The sequence below is a fragment of the Chiloscyllium plagiosum genome, unplaced genomic scaffold, assembly GCF_037043375.1.
Source record: "Chiloscyllium plagiosum isolate Xiang-an unplaced genomic scaffold, Cpla_swu_hap1 HiC_scaffold_43, whole genome shotgun sequence".
Classification (NCBI taxonomy): domain Eukaryota; kingdom Metazoa; phylum Chordata; class Chondrichthyes; order Orectolobiformes; family Hemiscylliidae; genus Chiloscyllium; species Chiloscyllium plagiosum.
In genome coordinates this window covers 16,056,618-16,068,980 of record NW_028270181.1, presented here as the reverse complement: position 1 = coordinate 16,068,980, position 12,363 = coordinate 16,056,618, and the positions used below count along the sequence as shown (strand labels likewise).

Sequence of the window (12,363 nt, the reverse complement as noted above, 5' to 3'; positions counted from 1 at the left end):
TGGTATGACATATTGTTAAATTTGCCATAGATTTCTGAAGTAACTGCAGGGTGAATGGTAACTATGAAACCTAATGTAGACTGATAAACAGTGTGGATGAGCTATGTCCAGTCTAAAATAGCACCATTGCTCCACGCCTATCTCTGCTTAACTCCATAATTCAGTCTTACGTGTGGTATGGATGTCTGCACTCTGCGAGTCTATCTTTTTCCTACAGGTATTATTTCAGCCCTTTCAGATAATAAGGAATGTTTAATTGCATTGTTAATTGATTTTTTTTTGCACTGCATTATTACTGTGATTGATTGCCATGTTGATGAAAATGTTAAATGCAGCCCATGTAAAAGTACTGGGGCAGTAAGGAAGGAGAGTCTTGCGGAGAACAGATAACCTTGATGTTAAGAGCTACATCCTTTGGATATGTCTTTCCTTGACATATTGATGGCTCGGGAATGGGAAAAGCTGATTGTATGCAGAATACAATCATTAAACCTACTTCAGTGCACTGTTGATTAATTTGTTTTTTCCTGAAGGTTCTAGTTAAACAGAAGGCCTCAGTAACCTCAAGAGCAGCAATATTTCACCAGTAGAAATTGTGTCTTAACTGATTTTCTCTTCTTCCTTTCCCTCCTCCCACTACCGTCCCCTGCAAAACTGTTTCCATCATCACTACAGCAGAATAATCATTCGCCACCAGTAGCAAATCTGAAGACAGCACATGCCCACATCAAAGCAGAGCATGTCAATGTCATTCAAGGATGTGGAGATACACTCCCTTTTTTTTAAACAAAGTATGACATATGAGGAACAAAGTGTTGATTGTTCCACTGCCAAATTGTACATAATGGAAACATTAGCTTCAAGATAACTTTTAATCTGTCAGACTAATGGGTTCTTAATGTGTATAGGGGTTTAAATATATGTCAGCCATGTCTGTATAAGGTAATATACTTGCGGCCAAGAGGATCTCGATGACTGTACGCTTGACACAATATGGTTTATTATTGTGTGTCAGCTCATCGTTCTGTTCCCACGAACTTTGAGTGCTTCTCAATTTTCTAGCAACAGATTTTAAGAAGAGGAGGCCTGAGATTTCCAGTTATGAGGCACTGCTGCCTCTCGTGTGTATTTCGGATAAAGCTGGACCTCATCATAATGAATAAGTTACATTGAAAGCTTGGGATGCAAACTTTTTTTTAGAGCACACATGCGTGCCTATAATTCACAGTCTGCCCTTGTACTGATCTGTGCTGTTTCTGTTGTGCTGCGTTGGACATGTGGAAAAGAAAATGTGAATGTCAACTTTTCCAGATCAGATTGCAGCTGATTAAATCTCCTCAGTGAACATTAAGGGCTGGAAATAGAAACTGACAGTCTTTACATTTATAATAGGCATCATCTGTACCTAATTTTGGTTTGTTAAGTTGTAAGTTATCAAAGTTAACAAAAATAAATACAATAAAAGCATAAAGGTTTCATATTAAGAAAATGCATTTATAGCACATTTCTCTTAGTGTCATTTTCAATTTATCCACTCAAGACATGTAACTAAACAAGTTGGCACTGGCAGTGAATACGTCTTTGGTCTCTATCAATTATTGGTTATGACAGTTGGTGAAGCAACAGTTTATGGAGACAGTATGCCTTTTGTTGGAGTTGACTTTTTTTTAAAAATAACCCGAACCTACAAAAGCCTGTTCATATAATTTCAGATTTTTAAAATTGCTGTTCTGAATCATGAGACTCGTTGCAGTTTTAAAAAGCTAATGGAACAAACCTCTGAGCGTTGTGTTACTGAGAGGCTCCCACCTGTGAAAAAGCTTGTCATAACTTGCTAACACAACTGGGACTATGGGTAAATCTATGAAGGTAACACAATCTTGGGATCTCTGTCTGTCTTGAATTTGATATGAACAAGAGGGTTAGTCTTGGTCAAGGCACCTCAGGTTAAGAAGAGGCAAATGGACCAGGGCTCCCCACTCTCACTAGTATTCAAGTTGCCCACTGGGAATGCTGTGGATTGATGCCTTCCACAGTCAAATACTCTGCTGGCATGGACCATCAAAGCACATGATAACAAATACAAGTCATGTGGGCAAGGTGTCAAAGGTTGGTTGGTACCCACAGAGTTACTACCAAAGAGACAGAATCAGAGTCAGCCTCTTCAGGAGAGGACTTTTCTTTCACCAGTGAGTGAACATTGGTAGGAAAGACAGGATAACATGTGATTCCAAATGAGCAGTGTGCCAAAGTGTTATGTGTAAACTAGTAGTGTATGTAAACTGCATTTTATTGGCAGACTCAAAAACTATTATATCTCACACATTTATAAAGCATTTTAGGTTTCAATGTAATTTTATTTTGCAAACTAAAGTTACACAGTACAATGAAATGTCATTCCTGTGTTGTTGTGTGCTTTGACTGCACGCTGCCTTGCTTCAGATGGGCTGTTTTTGTTAGTTTTATTAGTTATGTTGTTCTGTTGGGGAAATGAAGCATAGACTGGATGACCACTTCACAGAACATGTACGTTCTGCCAACAAAAAGGATCCTGAGTTTTAGTTGCTTGTCACTCTACACCCCACTGTGTTCCCCGGCCAACATCTCTGTCTCAGGCTTGCTGCGGTGCTCCAGTGAACCTCAGCACAGACTGGAAGAACAGCATCTCATTTTCTGTTTGTGAACTCTCCAGCTTCTGGACTCCATATCAGTTCAACAATGTTAAGGCTTGAGGCACCTTCTTCCATGTCCTTACCCCAACCCCCACACACCAGGCCTTCTTATTGCGTGGTCTGCTATTACACACAACCCATTGCCTGCCACTAATGGTCCCCATTTGCATCTGTTCATCCTCCTCAACTGACCGTTATCCACTCTTTTGTCTGTCCAACTGTTCTTCTCTGTCTTTAGGCTCTATCTTCATCTATCTTTTATTCCTTAGACCCTCCCCTCTTATGCATTAAAAAAAAATGTTTTCATAGCTACAATAAATTCTGAGTTACTGCCAGGCCTGCTGAGATTTTCCAGCAATTTCAGTTTTTGTTTCTGATTTCTAGCATCCACAGTTCTTTTGCTTTTTTTTAACTTTTGTTAGCTCCCTTCATACGTACTATCTTTTCCTAGAATACAGGTCGAGCATTGAAGAGCCAGGCTTGCATTGAGTAAGGCTGAAACAAGGTAACACAGATCACCCAGCATTCACTCCAGGCGTAAATTAAGACAATAAATTGCTCGTTCCAATTTGCATATATCCCATAGATGTTCAGCCACACAGTTGTTGCGACATAGTGAGGATATGCTTCTTCTTACAACTGACAAAGTTGTGCCAATCTGCCGAGGACTCGTATTCACCTGTGACAAGGAATGGAACATGTGTAATAGAAAATAGGTTTGGTAGTCCTCCAGGATTATCTGAAGGTCTCCAGGAAACAAAAATTAATTTCTAGGCCTCTGCTTACTGGGAAGTCTGGAGAAAACCAGAGGGGCATTTGAAAAATTCTGAGTTTTTTTTCCCCATTTTCTTTGAACATTGATTAGTTCTAAAAGTATTGCAGCGGGGATAGGAAAGCCCTTTGACTGACAGGCATCATCAATTGCAAGTCTGTTTGCTTTCCAATTGCAGTTGGAAAGCAGAGACTGATAAGCTGGGAGACCAATAGCAGGATCATATGTACAGAGCATTGGAGACACCATGTCATGTGATTAAACCTCTGGGGCTTCATCGAACCAGAGCTGGCAAACCTAATAGTGAGAGAAGTTGTGATGGTCAATTTGGATTATAACCCAGAATGGCTGGATGTTGGGGAATAACCAAAACATGTGTGATGCACATGTTATATTACATTGTCCAAATGCATAACTCACCATTTAACTAATTTTTTTTTCTATTCCAAGATTACTTCAATACTGAGTTGAACTCTGAAAATTGAATATGAGAAGCCTGGGAGTAAATTAGCATCTTTGGCCTAATGATCCTTTTCATTCTCTGGAATTATAATCAATCATACTTGTAAACGATTTCCCATCACAAACGCTCAAACAACCAATGCAGCAACATCAAATGATTCATTGCTGAGATTAAAATGTTTGCCAATGCCTTTCATTTCCATCCAAAACGCATTTTTGCATCACTAATTTGAAAAGGATTTTAGACAAAATGCAACCATATGTACAATATCAAACTGTGCAAACCTGCCAGAGCGAGGCATGGGTGAGGAATGTACATGTAAATGGATGGGCATGTTATCATAACTTGAATCGAGAATGACAGAGTTCAGTTGTTGCAGCACAATAATCCAGAAAATTACTTTTACATTTTGGAAATGGACAACTGAAAGGTGAAAAAAAGAAGATTCAGGTACCAAACAAAAGTTGCTTTTAATACAAAAAGACTGGTTCTTATATAAATTTCCTAACATTCAGTTCTTGCAAGTTCTCCAGCTTAGAGAAGCCATTTTCTAATGCAGAGATCACTTTATACCATATGGATCTGCCATAAATACTTTAAATATTGGCTGAGGCAGCCCTTTCCAAGGTTTCTTTGGAAGTCTAACTGATGTAATAGATTCATTGTGGAATAACACTACCTGCTTTGACAATGAGAAATAGATTCAGAAGGTACATTCTGAATTCTGCAAGGACAAAGGTGCGACTTTTGGAGGAAGGAAGAAACTCCAGAGGCTCCCAACCTGGTTGTGATCTGATAATTGTGAAAATGTTGAGAGCAGGGTAGGCTTAGTTCGTATGGTGCCCATGTTGAATTGGCCTGTTAATCCAACTCGAAGAATGTGGTGCTGGAATAGCACAGCAGGTCAGGCAGCATCCAAGGAGCAGGAGAATCAATGCTTCAGGCATAAGCCCTTCATCAGGAATGGATTTTGCCTGGAATGTTGATTCTCCTGCTCCTCAGAAGCTGCATCTCCTGCTGTGCTTTTCCAGCACCACACTTTTCAACTCTGATCTCCAGTCCTCACTTCTTCCTGTTGATCCCAACTGTCGAGGGACCTTTTAAAAAGTGCTAGGTGTCTGGTGCGTTATGAATCTTTGATGGATAAACTAAGTCCAGGAGGAAAGGGGCAAGATTTCAAGGAAGGTAGAAAGGAACTGTTGTATTACTGCTGAAATGAAAAAGACAGCTTCTCATTGTTGATTATTATCTTGCAAGCATTTCCAGGAAGGGAACAGAAACATAAAATACTGATAACCACAGAGTATCTTGTATACCACACACTGTGATGTCATCATCTAGTGATAATGGGACTCTCTTGAATGTAATTAACCATTCTTCCTGGATGGAACTCACCCTGGAAAGCGTTTTCAGAAAACAATATCTGGCAATGATAAAGAAGTAGATTTGGCATGAGTTAGAATATTGGGATATATTAACCATTTGAATATTTTACACATTTTCTAGGGCCATTATACTTTGCCTCTCTTTATTGTCCAAGTCACAGGGTGAAGCCTTTTGCAGTTCAGAAGGAGGACATTTACCCATAACGTCCCTACTGGTGCTCCTCAGAACAATCTAGTCAGTCCCACCCCCCTGCTCGTTCCTCATATCCCTGCAGGTTAATTTCCTTTATGTGCCCATTCAATTTCCTTTTTGAAATTGATTGTTTTTGCTTCCACCACCCTTGTAGGCAGTGTGTTCCAGCTCATTACCACTTGCTGAATAAACAGTCTTCCTCATGCTCCCCACCCCCCAAATCTCTTACCCTTTTGAACAATTTCTCTGGCACTTTGTATAGTTAAAGTTTAACTATTAAGTTGCAACGCTTCCTTTCATAAAGCAAATTGTTCCTTTATTTGAATGATGCCTGAACTTCCTATTTTAAATGAGTATTTCTTTTTACTGCCCCTTTGAAATGCAGTTTTATCAGGTACACATGAAAGCTGTAAAATATGATTTGCTGTCAAATCGCAGCTGCATTGCTGACTGTGGTTTCTCTACAAAGCCAACCCTTTTTAAAAAAAATTAAACAGTTTCAGACCCCAGGAGTTCAGAAATTTCAGCTGACTTTTACTGTCACTAGTTTGAGCACCTTTATCCCCAGGCGAACAGCAGCAGCTGGAATTTATTTCCTGCTGCCAGACAGTTCGACTGCTTTATGATACATCCAGAAATTCACTTTCTTTAATATTCGAACCTTTTATTCAAGGTGACAGCTGCTCACACGTTGCTGTACAGAGCACCTCAAGTAGCAAGAGTTTTCAGAAAAAATGAGTGTCCCATTGTTACAAGCTCACAATGTAGAATGACTGAGGTTATCCTTAGGCCTCTGAGCCCCAACCTCCCTGACAGAACAACCGCTGGTAACATAAAACTTGACTACAGTTTGTAATGATGTCTGGGGAAAACTAGGCGGAGGAGCAGCAGAGAATACTGCAAGTGATAGGCGATGATGTCAGATTCAGTTAGGAGTGCCGACAGTGTTCAAATAGGGTTGGCACTAATATGGTACCAGTATCTTTCTCCTCATCTCTGTTTTCTGTCACTGCTCACAATTCTGGGCCTGTCTCCACAACTGACAATGTCTTTTCAGATCACGTTATTGCCAGCGCAGAGTGCACTCAGCACATCATCACTCAGCTCCTTTGTTTGAAGCCTGGTCTTTTGTCATTAATGCACTTGATATCTATTTAAAACTGACGGAGAATATGGGATCTGTTTTCCTGTCTTGAGATCATTGACAATATTAATACCACATGTCCTTGTTTCATATTCTAAGCGCTGACACCTAGCCGCAGTCTCTTGCATTCATCAAGTGGCTCTTTCACCAGGATGTCTGCTAACAGTCCTGTTTCTAATCCATCAGTAACACCAGCAGATTGCAATCACTGACTGTTAACATAGCCTCCAAAAACATGTTCTTAACAAGTCACTTCATTTATTTTATTTTGATGATGGGGTGAGAAGGTTGGTGGGCTGGAGAAGAGCTTGATAAATCTAGCGTGTAAAAGGCAGAAGCCAAAATTGTTTCTGGGAAGAACTGATGGAGTAGCCTGAAGGCATGACGTGTTAAGCATTGGCCGGATATTCCTGCAGTTGTGAGTGTGAGTCCCATTCAAATCATGTACCCTCTGTCAGTATCTGAGCTCCAGCTGAAACTGCCTGTCTGGCTGACATCCTGGGTCATAGTTCAAATGACAAGGGCCCACTCTGTTGCTTACTGTCATTCTATGAGTTTGGCCAGCGACTTTGTTGGATGCAATGGCTGTTATCAGTACAATTGGGGATCTCGATGCATTTTCTTGCCAACGATTCTACATGCTGCGGAAGGAGCAAAGAGTAAGATCAAACCTATCTCCAAATTGTCAACAAAAGCCTACCTTACAATTTCTATATGTAATGAATCAATAAATGTTACCAAGGTGGGGCTAAACTAATGAAACAATCAGAAGACATTACATTGCACAAAATTATCCTATTTCATGTGTTACATTTGGGTGCCAAATAAAATCACTTTTTTGTGCAGTTGACATATTGTGTCACATTGGCTCTGTTTCCTCTTGAGATCACCGTGATAGCGCCAAACATCTCTCAAAATGTTATTTTCCCCATATATTCCTCTTTCAAAGATGCCAGCTCCATCCTTAGGCTTATGGATAATTAAATAGCACTATCAGTCTCTTCTGGAAATCTTCATGAGTGAGGATATGGGCCAAGTGCTGGCAAATGGGACTAGATTAGGTTGGAATATCTGGTTGGCATGGACGAGTTGGACCGAAGGGTCTGTTTCCGTGCTGTATGTCTCTGAGGGGCAAAAGACTTATTCCAATACTGCTAAAAAAAAATTCGAAGTGACCAGCAATGAAAAGTAAATCAAGTTTTATGAAACATGACAATACATCCTAATTAAAGATCAAGATTCCACTTAAAATCTTTAAGGGCCCTGAGTGCCTCTCTCATGTTAACGATCATTTGTTAAGAGGTTATTTGTTCTTCTCTCATCGTTAATGAATTATTCTGCACCTTCTTATCCTGATGTCAAAATGTATGCATCCCAATGTGAAAAGAGGACATACTGTGGCACTTGGTTTGGAGCTAAGATAACCATAAGTCATGTCAGATGTATGATTGGTGAGCCATAACACTGCCGTTCTTGTCCATTAGCCAGTAGCCCCCAACGCAGTTTGCATTTATACTACACAATGAGCTAATTGTGCAAGTTGAATTAAATTATGCTTTTTAAGATGAAAACATTGCGATTGCTTCACCTTGTGTCAGAGTTGTGGCTGCATGCCCTTTTTAAAATCCCATTGCTGTAGTATGCTATCAAGATAAGTTGGTTCAAAATAAAGATTTTATTGCTTTTCACAGCCGAAAAGAATTAGCCTTAGGTGAGGTGTTACAATTGGCCTCACAACTGCTGAATAGAGAAAAGGAAAATTAGTCAAAGTTCTTTCTGTGGAGATGTTGAATGGGACCAGGATAGGCCTTGACTATGTCACTTCCGCAGTCAAGTAGGCCTATTAGCACAGTATTGAGGTTCAACTGAACAATGGTCACACTGGTGAGGTACCAAAGTAAGACAGAGAACTGTATTTTATATCTGAGCTCTTTGACATCATACTTTACTTAGTGCTTATTATAATAATGATATACTGATGCTTTTTTTCTTCCTGATTAAGGGTGCCTTCATCCCCCTGCTTCTCCACACTCCCCCCTCACCCCACCCCCTCCCCACATTTGGGTGAAATTCAAAGTTGCAGCTGGGTGCCCCATATCAATCAGTAAACCTGAAATTGAAAGTGAATTTTCCAAAGCCCATCAGTGTATCCATTCTATCTTTCTGATTGCTTAATCTTTGTTGCATTTATCCCATATAAACTTGCGTCCAGGAAGATTAATTGAGGCTCCTCAACTGATTTGCACTTTGTAAATGAAATAGGCACCAACAAAATGCCTTTTTATCTCATCTGAGTTGAAAAGGAATGTTCAAAGCCTCAGTGTCGCCCAGTTGCCTGACCATCAGATTTTATCTACTCGCACTGTTCCTTCAGATAACCTTATCTAAAGGCGTTGTGTCTTTCCATGGTGTGGTGTGACAGGCCAGCTAATTGAAGTGCTTAGTGTGTCAGAGGGAACAACTTTATTCTCAGCTTAACTATAAAATGATAAAATCTGCTTTGGGAAGATGTTTTTCACCTTCAAAGGAGTTCCTTTACCTGCCTCCATGATTATCTTAATTCCTGTTTCATAGTACTGATTTTGGGTTTTTATAAATATATGTACAGTTAAATGGACATCCTAGAAATGAAAAATGTTTGCTTTCCTTGAAAAAAAACGAAAAGACGATTTAATAATGTAATTTTCCTTATCTGTTTGTAGGTGTTTTTGCAAAATGTCGCTACGTATATCATGGAAGGCACTCAGAGGGGAACAGATTCATCCGTGATGACCAGCTTTAAGAATAGTTCTGCCACAGTGCCTGCTTTCATTGCTATACAAGATATATACATGCATTGTGTTTAAAGCCAAAGACTTATCCAAATACAAAGAAACACAGAATACATCCTCAGCCTGCTAGTGTCTTCTGCTGACTTTGCCATGCCTGTCAAGATCAACCTTTCAGTCTAGTCTGAGCAGGCACATAGAGATTGACATGATTGCCTTTAAGCAGGTCCCTTCTATCGCCATGACAGACAGCTGCACTGAGGCTGTATGCCTGACAGGATGAGCCTCATGATGGATTGCCTGGTACAACTGCTGCTCATGGGAGGGCAGAGGTCACACCTGAGGTTGAACTGAGCATGCTTATTGCATCACACCAAGTTCCAGAAAGTCACATTAAGCCCTTCCTGCACTCATTACAATGACTTGTTGTTGAGTAATGAGAAAATTCTGTTCCATTTTATAGGTGGCCATGGACAAGATGAAATGAATAGTCATATTAAACCGTAAATCCCATTGACTGACCAACATTATTTCAGGGACGTAATCTTGATTTATCTTTTGCCTTATGGGTCTTATTTTGAGGTTGGGAAGATTAAATATCAGCTCCATTAGATGAGATTCTCTTTTTAACTTTGATCAGTGATGGTTCACGAACAAAATTGACAACTCTAGCAGGCTGAATAGATTGTACTTGTATTTCTGTGTGGCTTTGACTTTTGATGTATTGAAAATCAGTCTACCTTTCCCACAACTTTTTTCTTAGCAGATCATTTCTGAACCATGTTTTTTTTAATGTTACAGTTGCTGTCTCCTACTGAATTTGAGTGGGATAAGCAATTTACTGCCGTTGTCAATGATAGAGAATTTTTTTTTGGTAGAGAGAGGTCATCCTTTTTTGTGTTAAAACCCAGTTTGGATTAGACTTTTTTGGAAGAGACTTCAGTTTTGGTGCAAACAATGAAGCAACTAGATAATCTGACAACATTAAATTCTCATGTTTTTGACAAAATATGCCATTATATTTGGATACTCTTGTTCAGCACTGAATTTAATTGTTTGACTACGTCTACACTGTGCAATGTTTGGCTTTTCTACAATGGACAATTTTTAAATATTTTACACTGACCAAACATTTACTGTACACGTTTTTCTACACGGTGCAACATTGTAGTTTTGTCAAATTTGTTGTAGTAACTAAACAGATTTTCTGTACATAACTTTTCTGTGTTCTTATTTAAATACTGATGATGTTCCAAGAATCTCGAGTTTGCAGTTTTTCAGTGGATCTATTGGAAACATTGAACAGTGATGAGTAAAATTTACTGTAAAGCAGATAGCCTGTATAAACAGTGTGCAATTATTACAAGTATTATTTACACATACTAAGAATATTATGTTACATTGTTTGGATTTAAAAGCTAACAAAGTAAAATTCTTAGCTTTATTAATCTGTGCCTGACGTACATTGCAGTAAGTTACATTCCCATACTTTGCAAAGCATACTTAAAGCAGTTTGTTATTTAGCTCTAATAATTGTTTGATTCCTTATCAAAATAAAAGCATTCACTGAATTGTTGGATTTTCCTTGGTCTGGTGAAGACAGTTTCTTAGCTCTGCGTCAAGCCTCCCATAGAGTATATGTACAAACTTCACTGTGGTTACAGGATTGGAAATACATGGACAGTACATGAAGTAGAATATTGCTTTTCCCCTACAAACTCTTGGATTACTGTTCTCAAAGAAGTCCCCATCTATTTTAAATATACAAACTGAAGAAATAATTCATGGTGACTTACATTTTATAGAGTCATAGAGATGTACAGCATGGAAACAGACCCTTCAGTCCAACCTGTCCATGCCGACCAGATATCCGAACTCAATCTAGTCCCACCTGCCAGCACCCGGCCCATATCCCTCCAAACCCTTCCTATTCATATACCCATCCAAATGCCTCTTAAATGTTGCAATTGTACCAGCTTCCACCACTTCCTCTGGCAGCTCATTCCATACCCGTACCACCCTCTGTGTGAAAAAGTTGGCGCTTAGGTATCATTTATATTTTTGCCCTCTGACCCTAAACCTATGCCCTCTAGTTCTGGACTCCCCAACCCCAGGGAAAAGACTTTGCCTATTTACCCTATTCTATGCCCCTCATAATTTTGTAAACCTTTTATAAGGTCACCCCTCAGCCTCCGATGCTCCAGGGAAAACAGCCCCAGCCTGTTCAGCTTCTCCCTATAGCCTTGCCTTTCCAAATACATGTACAGCCTTTCGCTCAGGATTCCCTCCAACAACTTGCCCTTCCACAGTATTTGGTAATAACTCTAAGAAGTTCAGTTTTAAGTCTGAGCCCAGATTGATTCAAGTTGAGCCAAATGTGAATATTTTTGATGTTGGTTTCATTTAGATTATGTCAGCCTTTGAACTATGCCCCTTCCCAGTACCTCAGAACTTACTTTCTGTTGGTGCATTCTCCAACCAATATGAGTTGTTCAGCTTTGAAAATGAGGTAACTGAGACTCAGCATTTTCCCACAGAGACATGGTAACAATGTCTCCCATTCTATTCCATGTGCAATTCTTAGAACTCAACAGATAATACAGATCCAGGTACCAGTTGGTTCTTCAGGTATTTCCTTACAAGCATGAATGGGGAAAGGAAAAACTAGTTACTTCTGAAAGAACTGCTTCACACAGTATGATTAGCAGATGTAATTCACATATCTGTTGAAGTTGCAATTTAATGATGTGAGGGGGATGTTGAGGGAGGGAAATTGCAATTCATCTTGCACAAAGATTTCAATGGGAAGAGTGGCCTCTGTAAATCACCTCAAATTACAATCACAAATTCACTAGAATCCCTACAGTGAGGAAGGAGGCCATTCAGCCCGAGTCTGCACCAAGACTCTGAACAGCACCCCACCCCAGACCCAATTCCTATAAAGCATTTCCTATTGCTAACCCACC

At 39.6% G+C, this 12,363-nt stretch overlaps 1 protein-coding gene across 1 annotated transcript in view; it reads left to right on the top strand.

The window, feature by feature from the left end:
• lrmda (leucine rich melanocyte differentiation associated) overlaps positions 1-10,968 on the top strand; it is an 889,883-nt gene extending 878,915 nt beyond the window's left edge. The window contains exon 7 of the mRNA XM_043678940.2: positions 9,332-10,968. Coding sequence (XP_043534875.1) covers positions 9,332-9,411 — 80 coding nt within the window. The 3' untranslated portion in view covers positions 9,412-10,968. The remainder of the gene's footprint in view (positions 1-9,331) is intronic.
• The last annotated feature ends 1,395 nt before the right edge of the window (positions 10,969-12,363 follow it).